Here is a 22,767-nt window from a genome sequence, read left to right on the forward strand (position 1 = left end):
ACTCAATTAGCGAGTAGGCTTAGTTAAAATAACAGCTTTAGTGAGCAAGGCTCCGATGAATAACGCAAGTTATGATGGCCATTCACACTCCAGACACATTTTTTCGTAACTCAACAATGACTCCTAAGTTCTTTCAAACTTCTCAGTAAGGAATTCAAATCTGAAAAAGGACGTTCAAGAATAGTTTTGAGATGTCATTCACCTGGTTCTGAAAACTTGACTTGTAGAGTAACATACCATGCTGATGAGGTTACAGTGTCAAGCGTGAATGTGTGGAAGCTTGACTTGGAAAAAAGACAATGAATTGGCCATCAAGTCTACAACAAAAGCATGCCAGCTAACATTGGTACTCACCCCAACCTGCCTTTGCACTGTGCAATTCCAGCAGTCTTAAACATTGTTTTGCATTTCAAACTGTACAAGACGATGCATCTGAAACCTTGACCAAACTCCATGGCACAGTGCTCCATCGATAGTTGTTCTCAATATTGGACTACAGATTTTCTGGAAACTATCATGCTAGATCATTAAGATATTGTGCTTTTGTCACAACAAATGTGAAATCAAAAAGGCATTCTATCTGCTGCCACAACTGCACAAAATATTTTTGTGTCCCACATACTTCATGCTCATTTCGCTATACCGCTGTTATTTGTAGTTGGCATGTGAGCTATGGCAGGCTGTTTCCTATTGGTTGTTTTTATACGCGTGTTGCGTATATGTGTACTGCGAGATTTTAGAGCAAAATTTCTGACACTGCATGAGGAGACATGAGATGCTCAGTCCAACATTTCAGTAAAAAAAAAAAAAAAAAAAAAGTCAATCATTCATATTTTGAAGCACTATAGACTTTTTATGGTCTGAAGCTATAGTGGAATGGTTTTCCAGGCTGGACGAGGTATGAAGTGAAAACACGGACTCGATCATCTCCACGTGTGGACTCTGTGTCCAGCAGGGCCTCTCCAGGAGCCTGGATAGTGACCGATTTGTCCCCTCTGCTGTCCCTGCTCTTAGAGCGGTGCCTGTCTCTCCGATCCCTGAAACACCACCACACACGCACGCGCACACAGATGTATATAAACATTTATATACACAGTATACTCCAAGTTGGTACATAAAGCAACATAAAATGGATAATCGTTAAATAACGATACGGTGGTACCCTCAGTGTTTGCAGTAGTGTACATTCACATTTGTATGTTCTAGACAAAACATCAATGCCCGCCCACATTTAGGCAAAAGGGAAGAATGTCGGGAAATGGCATACGCACCTGTGCTTGCGAGAGCTACGGGAATGGGAGGACTTGTAGGAGTAGCCTGAGTACTGTGACTCGTTGTCCATGTCTGGGGCCAGTGCCTGGGGTTTGTGGACCTCAGCTCCGCCCCTGGAACGTTCTGTTGCTCTGCGCAGTTGAGTTTTGCGCTCTGAGATAGATTTAGAGGATAGCGCCAGCGGCAGCTGCAGCAGTTCAACCTTACTCCTGAGAGAATCTATTTTGAAGGCTGAAGAGGAGGAGGACTAACCTGAGGGAGGAAGAGAAATAAGTATACCTTTAAAGCAAATACCATAATCCAGAGCAACACATCTCAGAGTGAACACGCTCCCTGTTAATCAAACCAAAGACTGGTGGTGTCAGCACAAAGCTCTATCTGCTCTTAAAGGTGAGCTACAAGTGCCCACAATTTCATTACAATCTGTTCTCATTCAGAATGAACAAGTGTATATAAAATCAGAGCAACACCATAATATGTAGAGATCTATAAAGATCTCTTTTTATATATTTCAATTAATCCATTAATGTCCCGGAACAGTGATAGTATAAAATTAAGTCACATTTTGAAAATGAACATCTTGAATACACACTGAAAATTCAAACAAAGGTTGTAGTCTTCATCTATTAATTGAACTGTGCAAGAATAATGAACAAACCAGAAAATAGCATTACACACTACTTCACCTTCAAGGTATTAAATGTGTTTCACCCTAAGGAAGCAATTTACAAAAACAGGCCCATCATTCAACAACTTTGTGAATCAGTGCTTTCACAATTCTCACACTCACCACAAGGTCTCATCACACACACACACACACACACACACACACACACACACACACACACACACACACACACACACACACACACACACGCATTCCCCAGCCATCTCCCATCATCTCCAGGGTTACCAAGCTTGGCTCTTACCAAGGGAATGAATAAGGGGGTACAGGAGCAGTGAACAGTGTGGGGGCTACGTTTCTATGGTTACATGACCTTTAACCACACAACCCTATTTCTGGGGAGAGCAAAAATATGTCAGTGAGCTGTTTGTATGTTTACCTGGGTCTTTGTGTGTGTGGTCAGCTCTAAAATAACAGCAGCAACTGTCATTGAAGAAGCTGTTGTGTGTGCCTGAGTAGGTACTAAACACATTCTTAAGAATAGTGACTCTTAATCCAATTCCTTTAATGAAGAACCACAACTTTCCTCACTTTCTATTTCTAAATGTCTGTCCCCTTCTCTATGATTGGCTGTATATGACGGGAACGCAAACTTGATTAGGAAGCCAAAAACACAGACCTCCTCTTTCTGCTGTGTCTATGTGCATGCACTTCTCACTCACCCACTTGTCAGGGATTGTTTACAAAACTGATAATACAGTCAAGGATACTATTTGTCGAGGGCAGACTCCCAACACATGCCACTCATCAATCTCAAATAGGGGCTCTTGGATTCTCTCACACACACACACACACACACACACACACACACACACACACACACACACACACACACACACACACACACACACACGCTTCTTACAGGAATTGTAAAAACAGTAGGCCTACATTTGAACAGAATAGAATGGGACCATAACCCCATACATTTTATGATAAAGTTTAAAATAAAAACTCATATATAAAAACATAACTCTCGAAGAAAATTAAGAGATCAGTCCAAATTAGTATCTCTGCGTTTGGCAATGATTTCAATTCCACAGTCTGTTGAATTCCACCACATGTACAGCTCTTTGTATTTAATGAGATTCTGATTAGGTAATCAAAGCTTATTTAACAAGCAGTGTGAAAGACTGGTGGAGAACACCTCAAGATGCATGAACAAGCTGCAATCAAAATCTGAGATATTCCACCAAATACTGATTTCTTAACTAATCCTAAATTAAAACATTAGTACCATAATCCTTAGTCCTTAACACTGATCTTAGACTATTTCATTCTTTTTTGAACCATAACATTAGCCATTATACAACAAAGGCCAAACTGGAGTCAGTGTAAAGGAGCCACTTCTACCAACATCTTAACAGATCAAAGTATAAATCCTTTCATATGTGTAAAAACCAACCCTGGCATCACTGAGCCATTTCAAGAGGTGAGGGACGAGCTTCACAGAATTTACACTACACAGAATGTGCCTCTTCATCGGTAATGACATGATATCAGACAACAAATATGTTCCTTTTTGTCCCCTGCAATGTTGACAGGAGTCAGTCCAGAACAGGGCTGCACAAATAAGTATACAGTAATGAGCAGTGAAGATGATATCTTGCCACAACACAATGGCAATCCCAGTAAGCCCTGCCTTATCCATTGTGCGTAAAGAGAGGCCAAACCTTTATTTTCTATTCTGTAGAACGCTTAAAGAAATAAAATAAACTCCTTCCACACTCTTTATTCTTTGCTCTCGCATAGTGTTAATTTATAAAATAAAGGATACAACATAGACATATGATGATATTAATGCAAAATACCCTCTTGGAGCCCATGTGCCTTGCAGGGGTCCCAGTGCAAAAGAACCTGAATTTGTTTAAGTCACCCATCCACACATTCCATAAGGCGAAGAGAGATGAAGACCACCATCTTGCCTCAAGTTGACATGGGCACATTATGGGTTCTCGAGCAAAATGGCACCTGTTGGATTGCCAGTTTGTCACTGATGGCGTGAGTGAGTATTAACATACATGTATTGGGCAAAGTGCTTGGGGGGGGGGTCCCTTTAGTGGGCAGATTCATTTCCTCAGCCATACATTTTCAGTCTCATTTTAGTTCCATTTCTTCATCTTCACTGACTAATTTTTTTTTTAAACTGTCACCTCAGTTCCCTTGTTCCAACTTTAGCTTTACCTGATAAAAAAAAACACCTCACATATCTGGACTTTCATTTGAATGCTTTTTATTCCAACTCGGTGCATGTGCTGAAGGTTCGTCTGTCCTGTCTCTTTCTTCTCAGTTGCAGACAATACAATATTTGCAGGTTTCTCCCAGGAGAAAGGCATGCTGGGATTCTAGTAAAGAGCTACACCGGATGTATGAAATGGCAGGAATGCCACACCCTTATTGTGTGTGTTCATGTTTCAAATGTGTAAGTAAAACTCTTTACAATGTCTCGTGTAATAAATCAGAATCCTGTAGAATGGATCTCGGGCTGAGCTGGTTCTGTTGGCCCTTCTTCGTTACCTAAACAGGTTGGAAAGATGACCATACAATTGCCACAGTCTGCAGGGGTAGTACACCATAAGCAACATAATTACACCAACTCCAAAATCAATACTAAACATTATTCAAATACATACATAAAATTCTTAAAGTTGAAATTAGGAATTGCTACAGGTTTGAAGGCCAGTTTTCAGTCTGGCAATAGCAAGACCCAAGATCTGCGGTGATGTTTTAATATTCAACTGTGTGCTCCATTTAAACTCAACCCCAAATTATCCCAGTGATTCCAGATTAGTTCTTTTTGTTTGGTACAATCAAAAAGAATTGTGCTACAGCATTAAACAGGTTTAGCCCCAGTATTTATAAATTGCTTCTTTGACACACTTACCATCGCTCGACCCAAGATAAATAGATGGTGCCCTGATAATGGAGGAAGACCCATGGATGGTGTCATCTGAACTGACTGACAGGTGACTTTTTTCTCACCATTGTGAGCAGTCTACACTGGTCTGCTTCAATCTCCTATGAAAATGAAAACAAGGAGTTAACCAGGATCTCACAAGTGCACAAAGCCATTCTTTTAAAACATAACATGAAAGTGCTAGCTAGCTGCAATGATAGTGTGTGTGTGTGTGTGTGTGTGTGTGTGTGTGTGTTTGAGAGAGAGTGAGTAATATATCCACTTTACCCTAAGCTGATGCAGGTTTTTCATCAGTCCCTCCATTCTTTGAAAGATTCCATCCACATTTTTTATCATGCGCTGCCGTATGCTTGCTCGTGATTGGCAGGGCCTCGTTTCATGCCTCAGCATCTCCAGGTGTGAACGGCCTTTTGGTGACTGGCAAGGCATCTCCTGCCCTTCTTGCTGTGAGGACAATGATGTCACTTTCTGCTTCTGACTGGCAGCCTCTAAAGGATCCAAGGATCCAAGGATCAACAGTCTTAGTGTCCTGACTGGCAGAACACAAAGGGTGCAAAAAAGTTGGTAAATATCTGAGCCTGCTAAAATTCTATTTATAAAAACACCACCACCACCAGAAATATACTGTTTAACTATCATAGTGCAACAATGACTGTGTAACGGAGTGTAACAAATTCTTACCATCTTGAAAAGCAGCATCAGCCACTTTAGCTTGTCCTCCCACATAACCCTGCCCACCAGTATGCATGTAGGCTTCTGATTGGTCAGTTGGGATAGTAGGTGTGAGAACATTTTCATCATCACTCTGTGAATCTCTCTCTATAGAATCAGACTCTTCTGTTAGGGAGCCATCTAGGGACCAAAGGCATCAGCCATAAGTACAAAGAGAGCAAATCCTATGACATTGTATACAAACAAAAACAAACATGGGCTTACCTAGACGACCGACATGATTACCATGCAACCGTAGAACCGCAGACCTAGAGGAGATGTCAGGAGTCCAATCATTGTAAGTGCATCTTTGAAATTCTGCCTTCTCTTAACAGCATTACAGCAGCATTAGAAAACTTTCAAAATCCTGAGTACTTACGGAGCTGTTGATCCTTGCTCGGTGGCTTCAATGCCTCCAGAGGCCGAGGAGATGGTCTTTTCTAACAGGTTCTTCCATCTGTGGAAACATCGCTAAAGCCATCAGGTCCCAATTTCTACAACAGCACAATGTTGTTAAAATCATCTGAACATAAATGGCCTGACACCATAAATGTTATCACAAAACAGACACAGCAGTGCTGACTGGTTGACCTTGATGAGAAGATGGTGGGTCAGAGAGAGACAAAAAAACAAACACGTGTTTTTCTCAGAGGAAGTCCCAGCCACCAGCTCGTATATCTGTCTCTCTGATGTACTGATCACATACAAGGCCTTGTTATCTGATAGAGAAAAGCAGGCTGTCAAACAATGTATTCAAACTAACCCAAATGCAATTTGTAACTGGCTTCTTAATTTTTTAAAAATAAAATAAAGACATAGTTATTCCAGACCCATTCATCTATTCTGGCTATTCACAGCTGTAAGAATAACTACAAATATACCTGTAGCCACAGATCTGACAAGAGATGAATCCAAGCGAACAACGGGGCAAAAGGGGGTTTTGAGGTCCGTGTTCCTACCCCAAACCCCACCCAGTGAGCGCGCAGGACATCGCAAGATCAAACGGTCACCTGAACCCCTTTGGAGTAGCACCAACAGGTCTGAGAGAAGCAGAGCATGAATGTCTGAAACACACACACACACACACACACACACACACACAGAGTGAGAATGGACCTGTCAAGTAATCATTTGCAAGAGGAAAAACAAAAATGTGATTTGTTCAGCTGTGATGATCTCTTACCTATAGCTTTATCTTTACTAACTTTCCAAGTCAACGGTCCTTCGTGGATCATTTTCTTAGTGGTCAGGTCCAGATTCTACATAGAAAAAGAATATAGTTAATAATTCATACTCTGGATCAGGTGCTCCAAGACCAGAGAAGCTGTTTGGAAGGCAGATGGTGGATACATAGTAAGGCCGTACCTTGAACTGAGCAGCGACAGGACTGGCCTGCCTCTCCAGAGGGGACAAGTCTAGCCTGCGCTGATAACGGCTGAGCAGTCGCCGGTGCTCCGTCTCCCTGACGACCTCATTGACAGCTCGTAGTATCCCACGGCAGCACGCCTGTGCCCTCACCAATGTCTGCAGGTCTGGAGAACCAGCTGTTGTGGGGGCACATACTAGTGTTAATCCAGGAGAAAGGGTGTGTGTGCTTGCCTCCTTGGTAAACTGGTATGTGTGTGTATACTGAAGTGTTTTCATGGTTCAATACATTGTGTGTGAGTGTTTCTATACATGCCTTCTGTGTGTCTGATGATGTTATCCAGCAGCAAGGGGTATTTGGTGAGTCTCTGCATCTCAGACACTAGAAGGTCCTTTAATTGTAGTCGGCGGCAGTGAGGGCTGGCTTCACATTCCTAACACACACACACACACACACACACACACACACACACACGAATGAGCCAAGGACATCTAAGTCCAAATGTGGATTCTGTTGACTGCAACACCAATTTATACCTAAAACAGCATCACTAGAAGTTATGTGCTGCAATAAAAGTCAAATATAAAAGACTGGATAGTCTCCAATTCAAAGTATGGGTCAACCAATTCACAACCCAGCCCACTAACAAATATGGCAGAAGCTCTAGTGTTTGTAGGTTTGTCCAAAGGCTTTATACCTCTAAAAAGTGTTACCTGTATAAGGTGCGCGAAACGCGGGTCTTTGCATTTATTTTTAATGAGCTCCAGTGCCTGACTCTGCTGACTGCACAGGTGAGACACCTGCTCCTGGAACTCCTCTCCTGCAGCGTCTTCAAACTATCACGCACACACACAAACACATGAGCTACTGACATATCAAGTAAAGCAACAAGTATATCCCACACTGCACAGAACAATCCCTTCATTTTAGACAGCACCAAAAGATGATGTGAACTAGAAAGGGAGTAACACTAGCCAGCTCTCACTCTAGACACCATGATGTCTCCGATGCCTTGAACTATAGAAGAGTCCCTCAGCCTCTTCATGGACTCACACAGATTCGCTGAAACACAAATGCAACACCACAAAACAGAATCTGTTTAAGCGAGCCAGTGTATATGTGGTTTGTTAGAAAGTTGTGTCAGTGGGCAACAGAACTCTACTTGTGTCATGAAGGCCACCGCAGAAACAACATGTACAGCCTCCAGTCCATACCTGCTCACAGTAATGGCATGGTGCCGATAGCTGATATTGTTCTGTCATTAAATTCTCAGTTTGGGTGGGTTTTACACTTCTTTAATCTTGATTATGATTTAGACACCAAGTAGGCTTCAGAAATTTAGGTTTGAAAACACACTAAGACAAATGGAGCAGATTTACACGCACACACACACGCTCGCACACAGAGAGACTGACCATGAAGACTGTAGACCTGGGGCAGGTTGGGGAAGATACAGGAAAGTTCTTCGACGGTCAAAAGGTTCCTCATCTTCCGGAAGAACACCTGATCGAGAACCCTGAGAGTCCGCAAGTGAGATGCTTCCGTTGTGAACAGCTCTGAGGAAGAGGATATAGCAAAGTCACTACAATTTCTTACAAACGTTACACAATTCAGAATTCCACATTTTCATGAGTCAGGATAGAATTATCATATGTGCATAATAAATAGAATACTGTATGTTCAAAAGATTTAGTAGCTATTTAGTTTAAGTTAGATCAGTAAATAATTTTTTTTCATTTTACATGTTAACTGTGTACTGGGAGTTGTCTTTTATAGTCAGTTGCTGTGCACCACATTTGCTGTTTTACCATATATGACAGCCTGCCGTTCGATCTCCCGGGAGCCGAGAGAGGCGAGTGTGTGCGGCTCCACTGTCTCCTGCCAGTTCTGACAGTGGACCGTGTCCTCTTCCAAAGGAGGTGCATCAGGCAACAACGCCAGTGGTGTATCCACACTCCTACAGGAAGGGAAGGAGGCATGGGGAAAGAGAGAAAGAGAGACAGAGCTTCAGCAGCAACTTACTAAGATAAATCAAGGTGACGGATATGGATGTTAAAGAACTGGACGGCAGGTGTGCATGTGTGCTCATTAGCATCAGACTAATGAGGTGTATATAGTTATAATTACATCTCAGTCATGCTCACGGATCTCTGCGTCCTGGTGCAAGGCGGTGACATACCTGTCCAGAGTAGATGCTGGAGGCCGGACATTCATGGCTCAGGAACCTCAGCAGCTCTTCCACTAGTGTGTCTACTGAAATATCTTGAATGTTGGATGATCTCTTTAGTGTTCGTTTCAGTATCTGTTCATTCAGCTGAAGAACACCTTTTCTGAACGGGTTATCAGACGCAACAATGGTCCTTAAAAATTCCACATTACCTATTATGATGTAATAAACCGAGGTGTGAGAGCTGCAGTAGTGATCTAAGCCAGTTAGCTAGCTAGCTATGTTCTTGTCCAGACACTTTAATGCCTCATGGCTGGTGCAATGACACAATATTCAACATTTCCGTCTGATTCTACTTTTAATTCTGTGACATTAGCTAAGCAACTATAAAGCTACTCTTGTCCAAAAATGCCAGTGTCGTTAGACGTATCAAAACGTATTAAACATAGCTTTAGCTAGGCTAGCTAATCAGACCTTCTATGAAACAATCACAACTTAGTAAATTCATAGTTGTTAATCACAGTAAAGTGTTTTTTCTTTTTGTTGTTTAAAAAGAGTTACCTTGTTACCTTGCTAGCTAACAGTTAGCTAGTAACAATGCCTTCAAAAGTAGTTCTCCACTGATACAAGATACCTAAGAGAAGTTTGGCTTGGAATGTGACTGATTGAAAAACAAAAATACATCACAAATAGCGTTATGCAATAATACCTAAAGTGCATGCATCAAATACAAACAGTCCCCAATGCAAACCTCTTTTACAAGGCAGCTATTTAGCATCTGCTACTTCTGCAAAACAAACCCAGTCTTGCATGTTAGTGTTAGCTATCCAGCTAGCTAGGCATTGCTCCAGGACAGGTTTTAGTATAGGAAAAATAATTTGATTGCCTGTTAATTTTTTAAAAAAGTTGATGTAGAGATGTGACGTTTTACTAAGCGTGCCCTGATAAAAAGCTAATAAAATAGCTAAGGGCCAGATTCTGTTATATGATTAGTTAGTGTCGTGTCCGTTGATGCAGGAAAGAAGAGACAGGAAACAGTGCGTTACCCTGTGGCCTTTTATTAATGCAGAGCTCTGGAGATGTCACTTCACAACTCAGTGCGAGTGAGATCTAAATCATAACTTTGCAACAGACAGACTTATATTTCTCTCGCCTTGTGCCACTTCTGCTTTTGTGTTTTTCCATCTCAGCCGTCACCTCTGTTTGACCGTCTCGTACACATGTCTTCTTGCATAATCACACATATGCATGGCTAGGGCATTTCCTGTTATGTCTGGACATACAGTAATTATTTTATTTATTCAAGCATTAGTCCTATTCCATTCTGCACATTATTCTCTACTAGTGTAAGCTTAGCATTCATTTCATTTCTGAAACTCCACAATTCCCCCTTTTGATCTCTACAAAGAGATCACCAATCACACTCCTTTATTCTGGCATCTCCTGTCTCTACGTCCCTTTCCCCCTGTATCAATGGCATCATCGTGGTACCCTCATGCACATCTTTCCTTTCTATCATAGCTGAGATTAGTCTAACCATTAACGCCCTAATACATGGAATACAGCAGCACCCGCATGTCACAGCAATTCCTGTGAATGTGGCTAATGAAACCATCAATGACACAATTAAGTCTTTCCACTGACCGAACCGGCTCACCATCCAGGATTCCAACTGGTTGTTTATGCCTGAATTCTCATGCATTTCCTCTGATAGGGTCTTCAAACCATCCAATGCTCTACTAACTGACCCATCCGGAGCGGTATTATTAGGAATGAATGTACAACACACATCCTCAAGCATAGCGCAGACACCCCCCTTTTCCGCCAACAACATGTCTAATGCCATACGATTTTGCACCGCCATCAGTGAGGTTGGTCCCAGCTGATCTCTAAGTCCTTCCACTGCATCCCTAGTCAGGTTGGCTAGCCTGAGGACATTATAATGTACATAGTTAATCCGATCCACATTTTTATTTGGAGTAATGGGGAATAATGCAGAAAGTATCGGAATATTCTCAAATCCCCCTGCTATCTGGTCTGCTAACTTATATCTGTCCGGAACTCCGCGAGGTATTCCTATTGCATCTATGTATGTGGGGGTATTCCTTGTTAAATCAAAATGGTATGCCTCTCGCTACTGTCTTGCTGCATCAGTTACCGGGTCCCTGTGTAGTTTTTTGCCTATCAGTAATAAAGGAGCTGCTAACCTGACCATGGCGCATGTCCCCTCCGAGTTCTCTGGCATGTTAACAACCAAAGTCATCCTTCCACAATAATCATGCAATCCTGCTCGTGCCCATGAACCCACAGACTCGTTCCCAGTGACCGTGCGGTTACACCATTCCGCCGGGATGTGCCCCAAGCGTACTTGAGGTGTGCTTGAACTTCTAACGAAGCACGTGTAGTTCCCCTCCCCCTTTTCAGGTGAAAATAGTCCTGTCCTGGTTCTGTTACTGATGGGGGGGAAAATAACGCTCAAAGTGTCACAATTCTTAGGGTTTCTTTCCTTAGTCAGGCCAATCATGCACGCATAACCCTTGGGGTCTTTTTGTGGGAATAGGGGTGCCGGGGTGGTTATAAGTCTGGGTCTTGCGGCTGCACATGCTACACATCCACCAATCTCTACCCCCATTCTTCTTCACCGTCTTGTTGTTAATGTTTTAATCCTTTCCTACTGCCATGCTATTATTTAACCCAAGCGTGACCAAACTGTAAATGGAAACACACAACACAATACACCAACAAATAATCAAACAACACAATTGTCCAGAAGTCATCACTGGTGTTCTGTTCTTCTTACTTCGGGGTCTAAGGGTGGACTACCTTGACCCTTTTGCTCCCGGGGATTATTCTGCCCCTTCCGGGTCAGGTGAGTTAGGTGATGTTTCAGCAAGGTCCCTCGCTGTCTCTTGCAGAGTCCTCTGCGGTGACTCTGCGGCGGCGCACTGGCTCAGATGAAACCACGTTTCCCCTGTACCGTTCTGGCGTACGGCGTGGCTGGTTCTTTCTGTCACCTGGAATGGACCTGTCCACCTCGGCTCACTCCATTTTCTCTTGATGACTCTCAGCAGCCCCCAGTCCATAACGGGTATCGTCTGGGTTTGTCTGCTCCCCGTCCGGTCCCCCTCCTGCATGGAGAAAGCTGAAACGATACTTTGCAATTCATTAAAGTATGATGTGTGTGTGAGATGTTTTTCTTTTCTCATTTATTGTTAAGGGTCCCTGGGGTCCTGGAAATCCTCAACCTGTCTGCAATTCAAAAGGGGTAAAACCAGTTGTTGCATTTACTGAACATCTAATTTGCATTAATGCCAAAGGTAAGGCATCAACCCAATTTAATTTTGTGTGTGCACAGATTTTGGCCACTTTGTTTTTCACATTTAGATTCATCCTTTCCACCTTACCTTGAGACTGAGGATGATACACTGCCCCAAATGAATGTTTCAGACCCAACATTTTCTCTAACTCCTGCAAATTGCGCGCTGTAAAATGAGTGCCATTATCTGATCTCACCTTTCTCTGAAACCCATGGTGAGGAATGTACTGGTTCACCAGGAACTTTACCACTGAAGCACTGTCTTCCCGTTTTGTTGGCCACGCTTCCGGCCACCCTGTGTAGTTGTCTACGCACATCAATTCGTACGTGTACCCCTGTGCTGAGTCCACCATGTCTGTGTAGTCAATTACTATCTCTTCCCCTGGTGTTAATGACAACGGATACTTACCGGGTGCCACCTTAATTGTAGGTTTGGGATTGTACTGTTGACATACTCTACATGTCCCCTGCACTCTATGATAGCTACTCTTTCTGGTCCCTGCAAGGCCTTTGCCAGCTCCCTCATTTCTGCCTCATGTTTAATTGGTTTGTTTCCCGCTGTCCTAAACCCTGCTCTCATCCATTGTCTTAGCTCCACATGTGCTGCCCCTACCGTGTAAGCAGAGTCAGTATAAATATTCACTTCCTTACCCTTTGCTAACTTCAAGGCCTCCACTACTGCCATTACCTCAGCTCGCTGTGCTGATTGCTAACCTTTCAGCCTTTCTGCTTTCACCGTCCAAAATTCATCTACTTCTCCCTGTGTTTCTGCCACCACTGCATACCCTGCTTTTATATCCCCATCTGGTCCTCTAAATCCACACCCATCAGTGAACATGTTCCCTGCTCCTGGAATTGGTTCTCCTTCTAGGTCTGGTCTCACCTTCTCCTGCTTTTTGACTTCCTGTTCGCACTGATGAGGCTCTCCTCCTCCCATCATGTCTGCCATGTTGATTCCTTCATGTGTGTACGTGATGTGTGGTGCTTCCAAAATTTTGCTGATCCTCTGTTGCCTTAGTGCTGTCAAGGTGAAGGCTTGTGAGTTCACGTATGCTATTACACTGTGTGTGGTTAGTACCGTGATTGGATGTCCCATTACCAGATGCGTTGTTTTCTGTATGGCTTTAGCCACTCCTGCTGCATGTTGGGTGTCTTTTTTCCATGTTGTCAAGCTGTGTGCTCACATGCATGAGTACTTGTCTCTCTCCCCCTTTTCTTAGCTCACAATCTGATTTAAGTTTTCCAGTGCAAAATACAATCCTTGCTGTCGCGTAGGAGCCCAAACCAGGCGAAACTCTCTCTCCTGGGGGCTACGTGTCGACATACAAGCCGACAGCAGGGCCCAAATTTCGGGAATTAAACCTTAACAAGCTTGCCTGTCTAGCTAACTCAACCAGCGAGTAGGCTTAGTTAAAATAACAGCTTTAGTGAGCAAGGCTCCGATGAAAAACGCAAGTTATGATGGCCATTCACACTCCAGACACATTTTTTCGTAACTCAACAACGACTCCTAAGTTCTTTCAAACTTCTCAGTAAGGAATTCAAATCTGAAAAAGTACGTTCAAGAATAGTTTTGAGATGTCATTCACCATCAGGTGTTGGAGCAGACCCTGGTGACCCTGCCAGACCCCGGCAGAGCAGACCTCGGTGCCGCTGCCTTTTTACCTCCCCGAGACTTAGGCATAGGTCCTCGCCCTAGGGGGAGGAATGTCCTCCTCTGTTGATGATGCCATCTCTCCACCAGTCACCCAGGGCTGCTTGCTGACTCCAGAGCGCCTAGATTCCCCTGAGGTACCTCCTCCACCTCCATCGACGGGTCCTCCTCATGATCCGACCCCAAGTCTGACTCTAGGATGACGTTACGGCACTCCCCTCGCTCGCCATACTCCGCATATCCCTCTGTAAGGTCCATGTAGGACTCTGCGGATTCCACCTCCAAGTACCTGTCCTCATAAATAGGTAGGTCTCCGTAGTACCCAGCAGGTCCCTGCTCTGTTGTGATCCCATGGAGCGAAGACAGGATGAGTGAAGGCCTCACCCTGGTACAGGAAAAGTCCGCGGTGTCCGACTCCGAGGACTGGAAATAGTTATACCAGTCATTATGGTCAGACGTAATCCCGTGTGACTCCTCCACCTCTGCCCCCAGACCACGCTCTTCTGCAGCAGGAGTCAGGAGGGTACCCAAGAGCACGGAGGGATTGCAGGCACTATTTGGGGAAGTGCGTCTTTTCCCCTTCTTCCCCTTCTTCTTGCCCTTCCCAGGCATCCTTCTTTGGTTGGTGTTTCTGTGATGATTCGAGGCTAACAGTATGTGGAGTAGGGGCACGTTCAAACACACATTTTTATTTAACACAGATGACACATCTAACACCGCACACCTCACTAAACACCGTTCAAACACCAACAACACGTACTACAACACAAGAGACATATATACACACACACGAGGATTACACATAATACAGAACAGGTGGACGACACGAAAGGGCGCGGCGACATGGACGAACACACACACGTACACACCAAGACGTTTGAGGAGGGGCGGGGCTGCAACGTGACATAACCAAATCTAATAAGGCACCCTATGCATAGTTTTTTTTTCTTTCTTTAATCACTGTTGTCATCTTTTAAAGGTTAAACAACATTAATAATTTTTACACCATTTAATTGATTAGATACAAAACAATATACCTGCAAGTGCATCAGTGACGTCAAAGTGAACAGGAACTTCTAGACCTCCAGTGGAGCACCAGTACCAGCCAGCATCAGTCTTCTTCAGTCCAGTCATCAACACCGTGAAGGTGCCTTTCCCATCATCACTGATCTGCACTGCTGAATTCTGGGATGTGTTGGTCCTCCCCACTGTGTAGCAGGTCCAGTCTATAGATCTGCACCACTTCTTCGCCTCTTTCTTATATGCAGCGCTGTAGAGACACTGGACACTGACGCTGCTCCCCTCCTCTCCACTCACTCTGCTCTTGGTCACAGACACAGCAGGAGCTGGAAACAAAGAAAGGCACTTTTGTATGAATATGTATGGATGAAATATATGCAATATGAAAAATGTCACTAAACTGAATATTCAATATTCATAAAGAATTTGTAATACCTGATTTCACAGTGATATATAGCTGTGTTTTGACATCTGGTTGAAATATTCCTGAAATCTCCACTGCACACCAATATGCTCCAGTGTTTCTCTCCTGTAGATCCCTCACAGTGACAGTAAAGAGAGTCTGAGCTGGGTTATCAGTTACTGTCACTTTCTTGTTTGTATTGTTGGCATATGCCATAATCGTGCAGTAATTAAATGCTGTTACATGCTTACAGCACCAGTATTTCTTATGTTGTTTATATTTCAGATGTTGACAGATGCTCCACTCTGAAGAGTTAACTGCCTCTGTGACCAATTCCATTTCTCAGTGCCTGCATATACAACCCAGCACCACTGTTACTGGAACACAAGAATTCTTGTTTCTGCTAAGGAATTAAAAAATGCTACATATGAAAAAAATAAATAAATAAACTAACAATGTATATATTGTAGTATTGCATAGAAAATAACTTACATCAAATGATGAAAACGAAAATGAAATGCCAATTCATGTTGAATAAAGTGAGAAGCTTATTTGAGAAGCCTCCTCACATCTCTTTAGTCTTGTTGCCACTGTGGTTGAAGCAATCCAAACAGTTCCTGTTTGCTAAGTTTAAAGTCATGCTGTCGCTGGGCGCCCAGCAAGAGGGACAGGCCCACTGTAGTGGTTTGACACACTAATCAGTCCCATTAAATCATCTCAAATATTGAAATCACAATCTTTCATTTTTAACAAAGAAAGTAACATTAATGATTTGATCCCTGAAAGATTTAAATTACAGTCATTTGTTTGAGGATATTGGCTACAAGCACAATCTGAATGATATCAAGACAGACAACTTGGTGAGAATAAATGATAAATTTATTAATGCAACTACTCTAAATCACAAACAATAGCATAAACAATCTGTATATTTACAGAAAAACAAGCTAAAATATAGCGAGCATGTGTTTATGTGTGTGAGTGTGTAAAAGGAGAGGAGAGCGAATGCTTTCATGCAGGTCGGTACACGCTCGCGAGAGCGAGAAGGAGGCGGACATGCTATTGTGCCAGCAATAAAATGGTGCAGAATTTAAACAGCAATGTGACTGTATGTTAATGAGCTCAGCTGGCTTGTTCTCACATGATGTTAGAACAAAGGGTAATGGCAGGTTTACTAACTGAACAATAAGGTCAATGTGTCTGTGCCTATTGAAGTGACATGATGATACCTATGTTTGCTAGTAAAAAGCAAGACATAGAGAGATTGTATGCAAAGAGGAAAAAGAACTTCCAGTCTGTACAAATATTACTTAAGATTATCCAAACAAAATGGTATGTACACCAAGCCCAAATACTTTCAAGAAAGTACTAGGATCTTGATTAAACTTTACTGTTTAATTCAAGCAGTGGCAGCTGTTACTTGAGTTACTTGAGTTATAATCAGAAGGTTGCTGGATCAAGCTCCACTGTTGGGCATCGGAGCAAGGCCCTCAATTGCTCAAGTTGTACTCAGTTGCTTTGGATAAAAGCGTCAGCTAAATGTAACCTATATACTTTTGCCCAGATATGCCTGACTATAAACTATGCCCAGATGTAAAAGTCTCACATGTTGATGATTTTTGGTGATTATCTCAGTTGGTCATCCTCACTCAGTTTGTCTACAATTAGGAGGGAATTTCCACCCCTGGTTTCTTGTTGATAAAATGTGACGTCGTCAAGGTATGCTGGGAATATGAGTTCCATCCGCAGTTTAACAAGAGGGAACTGACCGCATTTGCAAGCTTGCTTGAAGAAATTTGGTGAACCTGTTGCTGTGGTAATGTTGATCAGATTTCTGTCTGTAAGCGTGTGTGTATGTGTTTCCTTTCTCTAGGTGTATCTCAGAATCCAGATCCGGTGCCAGGTTTCCTCACCTTTTCTGAACTTGACTCTGCTCTGTTCCTCCCCAGGTCTACCTGCCTGCTGGCCACTCCTGGCCACTCCTATATAAAAGCCCCTCCCGAAGGCAGAAGAGGAGGGAGGCAGTGAGGCTGTTGGAGGCAGTGAGGCAGTTGGCGGCAGCGGGGGTGGCGGCAGTGGCAGCTAGTTCAGCAGGCGGTTTTGGCTTGTTTGTAATTGTATCATTTGTGTGTATGACCTTCTTTTCCCTGCTTGGACCTCAATTTTCTTTCGCTGGTGTGTGTCTTATTTATTGTTTTGGCCTGGGTCACTTCAGAAGAAATTGCACCAGTGTGTTTATTTGTAACTTCTGTATTATACAACAATACACTAAAAAGAGTCTACCATTTGTGCTTATGTTTCTTTCTGTTACTCTTTAACAGTTGCATGTTCCATTCCTTTAGCCGTTTATCATTCTTTTTCCTTGGTATGGTGCCATAGCCTAGACGGGGTGGTAACAAGACATTAGTCTAGATTCCACCATCTCTTGGATCAATTAAATGGAGAAATATGATTCTCAGCTGTTTGCTGTTAACTGTCCACATGGTGCTGAGTGAAGAAAGTATCTGAGAGAGAGATGACAAAGCCCCTCTTTTAGGTCTAACCTTGATGGAGGAAAAACCAGGGAGAGAGTAAAGGTCTGTTGATCAGGGTATTTAAGACACCTGAATTCCACCTGCTTTTAGGCACACCCCCTTTCTTCCATTTGATGCAAGTTTGCTCAATGCGGTGATGATGGTGCTGCTATCTGCTGGATTGGCATGGTACCTAAATTTCCCCCCTTGGTCTTCAGGCTGGGGCTGATGTCATAGTCCTGAAGAGCACAAACGGTTATCCATGCAGTCCAGGTTTACTGTAATATCCACTTGCAGGTGATCAATTCCACAAGTCAACTTGTCCATCCGGTTCATAGTGTAATCCTTGAGATGTCCTGACATCATGATTACATATGTGCAGCTCTTTGGTAGTAACCAAGGCTGATTAACCAAACTACCTAAAGCAATGTAAGTGTACTATTGTAAGTCTTAGATTTTCACTTGATTTTAAAATGATGATACAAAGAAAACAAACTGGGTATCACAAATCATTGACAGGATTAAACGGCCTTTTGTTAGAAAGGAGGAAGTACATCAGGCCTGAGAAAAGAGGACATTAGCAAGTGTTAGCATTAGCTTGTGTAGCTGGAGTAAACCCATCATCAGTGTTTAAGATGCTAGATTAAAGGAATGACATTATGTGAAGTAATGTCCCTCCAGAAAGTTGTCCCTTGTGAGATGTAGGAAGATGTGCAATTACAAGGGTTGGTTGAGCCCAGTAAATTTTACTAGGTATGGTGGTTTCGAATACAATTGTCAAACATGGTGTCTCAATCTAAGTCTACCCTGTGATAGACAATCATTTAAAATTGTACCAAATTACAATTTCTAATGTGGCTATTTGAGGATCTGGATTTCTTATATGCTACTGAAGATTATAAATAGGGTTATTCAATCTATACCAAATTTGCACCATGGAGGAAGCAGAATTGCTTACCTACATTCTATACACATTTGAGATATCTTATATGGATATGGCAAAAAACAGTTTTAATAGTTTTGTAAGAGAGTGCTGGAATGCCTTGCAGGATTCCACCAATATCCTGCTCCTGCTGTGCAGCTAACAAAGATGATAAAGGGTAGAAACCGAAAGGTATGAGAAGGGATGAAAAGTAGTAATGAAGTTTGGAAAGTAATGTCGTTCCTAAATACCCAGTCAGTTAGTTTTAAAGTTAAACATTCAAACATAACATGAAGAGTCAGCCTTCAGAATTAGTTAAAGAGAATAGCTGGTCCCATCCTTTATTGCCGGTTAACCTTAACAAGCATTATTGAGGCACCCTTCGTGAAGGTCTAACTGTCAAACAGAGAACCCATATTTTTATACACTTTTCAGAAGTGGTTATGTATTCACCCCACCTTCCTTTACATATTAGTGTTTGCATTCACCACCATTACATCTGAACCACACAGTAGTCAATATATGCAAACTGCTATTCAATACCCACACCAGTTGGAAGCCATTACCACTACATTCCAAGAGAAGATTTGTATTAGCCTTGTCCTAAAGAAGATTGTTTTTCTATATGGTCCTGAGCCTGGTGGAGAGTTCATATATCTTACCCTGAGGTCCACCAAAAGCCTACGCAGGATCCTTTACTGAAGCCCTGTATGCAAGTCATTCTGAAAGGACACAGAATCTCTAAACTCCCTTATGTTTTATGTTATTAATCTGTCCAATGCACTGTTAGGCCTCTTTTCCCTGTAAACACGCATGTTATTACCTCAGTAATAACAGGGACCACCTCTTGTAAAGAATTTATTGCATTTGAAAGTATGGAAATGTGGTCAAAGGTGATGCTAGAAACATCTCCCTTTAAAGGTTAGAAAAGGATATGGAAAGGTGGCTACATGCTTAAAAGATAAAATGTTACATGTAACTAAACTGTGAGAGATGCCTTTATAAAGAACAGTGTGTGAATCTACAGGGGATGCAGTGGCTGATGTGATCGTGCGTCTGCTATGATAGCGAGGTGAGGTTATTATATTGTGGCTTGTATGTAGTTCAAATGAAATTAAGGAATGGTCTGAGGTGGCATCCGACTGGGGTAGTCTGACTATGTTCTCCGTGTCCACCGTATGTCAATAGTAAGTCAAGCGCATGTCCATCAGAGTGTGTGGGTTCTCTTATACATTGGATGAAACCAATTGATTCTGATATACAGCTAAAGGCCAATCTCAAAGGGTCTTGGGCATTATCAAGGTGAATATTGAAATCACAAAAAATAATGGCTCTTTCTGCAAAAGTGACTAGATTAGAAAGGAAATCTGAAAATTCCTTAATAAATTCTGAGTAGGGCCGTGGTGGCCTATAGATACCAAATAGTGAAACAGGCTGGGTGGGCTTCATATCGCTGGCTACATCATTCATTTTAGAAAAAAAAAACAAAATTTCCCCTTTTTTCCTCAATTATCCTGTTATCTTCAATTCCCTGCTCTAGAGCGATTACTCACGTAATACTAGTCAGAGTTTTAGGGTGCCCCAAAAGGGTGCATTAGGTGCATTAAAGTTACTAATAAAGACATCAGAATATTCCCTGTCTTTCAAGTAGAAAATAAATCACAATAGCACAGAAATGTATTTGCTATTAAGTAACCTAGAGCCTTAAAGATTATTTTGGACTTCAGTGGACGTAAGAACAATAGCAGGTAAATAAACTTTATTTATTTATTTATTCCTTAATATGGCATTCTCTAAAATGATGTAAATACATTGAAAATATGCAGTACAAGTGCAGTAAAATAATTCAATGTTGTACTTCTTCTTCTTCAAAGCAGAGCATTGGGTACTTAATACCATTGAACTGTGTCAAATCAATGTGCCCTATTACCATTGAATTTTTACTATTACTATTGCAACAGTAATGTAAATAATGTGATACAAATAGTTAATGAAGTACAAATTCATGAAACTCATGCTGCTAGTATGTTAAAAGTTGTAAATGTAAATGACAATTAATTATTCATACTGTTGTTGGTGGGGAATTCAGTAGATTGACTGATTTAAACAACTCCCAAAGTATTTGCATAACCTGAAACACACATTAGACTTCCATTAAAATTAAATTTATTTCAAGATTAGACTAGGAATGGAAAGAAGTACAATGTAAGAAAGAATTAAATAGGTCCTCTGAAAAAGCTGAAATTGTCAGTCATGTAAAGCTTTTACAAGATGAAGCATAATGTCACGGAATGTTAGCCTCCCCTGAGTCATGTGGTTTGGCCTGAGGGCTGTGTTTGTAACCACACCTGCACCTTGTTCGTCTCAATGTATATAAACCCGTGTTAAAGTGTACAGGGTGTTGGTCATTGTCGGTGTAATGTCTGAATGTAACGTGTTTATGTTAGATGTATTCTTGTGTATCATGTTTGTTTAACTTCATTTGTTTCAGGTCCATGTTTATTGTTTCTAATACGTGAGTGCCGCTGTCATTTATGTTAATAAATGTTCGTCCCAGTCGGTGGAGTCTGTGCGTCCTGCCCCTCGCCCTACGACACTCGGGCCGCCACAAGTAATCACAGTGCATTATTTCTTTATTATATTAAACTTTTGTACTGGTGTTAAAGCAGTCCAAATATTATACATTGATTCATATACTAAGTACTAAAAGTGTTATACATTGATTGATGTACTATACATCAACTTTTTTATGGCTACTAAATAAAGGTACAACACTGAGCCTGATAAGTATAAACATTTTAAACAGCTTTTTATCGTTTAGTTTTTTTTTTTTCCTTTTGTGCAAGTCTAAATTAGTCCACTGGGACAATGACACACAAACACTAACACCAACACATCAATGGTCCCTCAATTTAGAGTATTTTTTATTTGAAATGGAGCCGAACTGAGCATGACAACACTGGGATGGAGCAGCGGGTAGGAGAGCCTCATCTTCAGCGTTGCTTGGAGGTGCTCTCCATGGAAGTGATGGCCCAGGGGTGGAAGAATGCCATTCTGGTGGAGAAGGCGGGGTGCCAATGAGACAGGTGTGTCATGCCTGCAGAAGACACTGTCAGAGGCAGATAAGCAGAAGGACAAGGTGAAGTAACATAGCTCAAGGTCCCTACTTAACTGCACCATTTAGAAAGCATGCATAACTTAAAGATAGTTGTGAAAGCCTGAAGGTCTACAACAGGCAGTATTGAACTTTTCTAAACTGGATTTATGGGTTTTACATTGCGCAGAGGCTGAACGATTATTAATTTCGACCTTTTGACAGTGTGTTTACAGTATTTACTTACTGTAGCCCAGTCCTTGAATGAAGTATTTCAAGGCTTCTGCCAGCTTGCCAGGCTATACGGTAAGAACAGGACACAATAGATTACACAGTGCATCACTCAGTTTGAATGCAAGAGCATTATTTTAATGGGTAACGACAGACCTGATCAAGCTGTGGTAGACCTCCACAGTCAGCCATCTTCATGAGGGACAACATGAAGGACAATGTTATTCACCACAAGTTTATCACAAAGTTCTAGATTTATAAGCCCCCAGTGACATATAATGACTTCTGCATTTATAATGAGAGTCAAATAAAAAAAGCAAAACATAACATTTTAAGTATCGCTTTGCTGAGGTTTGAAGGTCACTAACTTTGAGGAGGGTTGTCTTTGAGGGATTCATTTTGGAATTGCAGTCAACCTACGACGGAAAACAAAAACATTTGCACGCAGGCTCCCAGGTACATATAGAAGTTTGATTTGAATGCTGGGTTGGATTTTGAA

General features: G+C 42.0%; 1 protein-coding gene across 1 annotated transcript in view; it reads right to left on the reverse strand.

Annotated features, from left to right (window-relative positions):
* Positions 1-22,767, reverse strand: part of LOC145655604 (uncharacterized) — a 74,561-nt gene that overhangs the window by 48,819 nt on the left and 2,975 nt on the right. Inside the window, exons 4-6 of the mRNA XM_081709096.1 lie at positions 22,285-22,336; positions 15,123-15,431; positions 14,180-14,588 (exon numbers count right to left, since the gene is read on the reverse strand). Coding sequence (XP_081565222.1) covers positions 14,180-14,588; positions 15,123-15,431; positions 22,285-22,336 — 770 coding nt within the window. The remainder of the gene's footprint in view (positions 1-14,179; positions 14,589-15,122; positions 15,432-22,284; positions 22,337-22,767) is intronic.

Source organism: Electrophorus electricus, unplaced genomic scaffold, assembly GCF_041902795.1.
Source record: "Electrophorus electricus isolate QZ-2024a unplaced genomic scaffold, ASM4190279v1 Scaffold29, whole genome shotgun sequence".
Lineage (NCBI taxonomy): Eukaryota > Metazoa > Chordata > Actinopteri > Gymnotiformes > Gymnotidae > Electrophorus > Electrophorus electricus.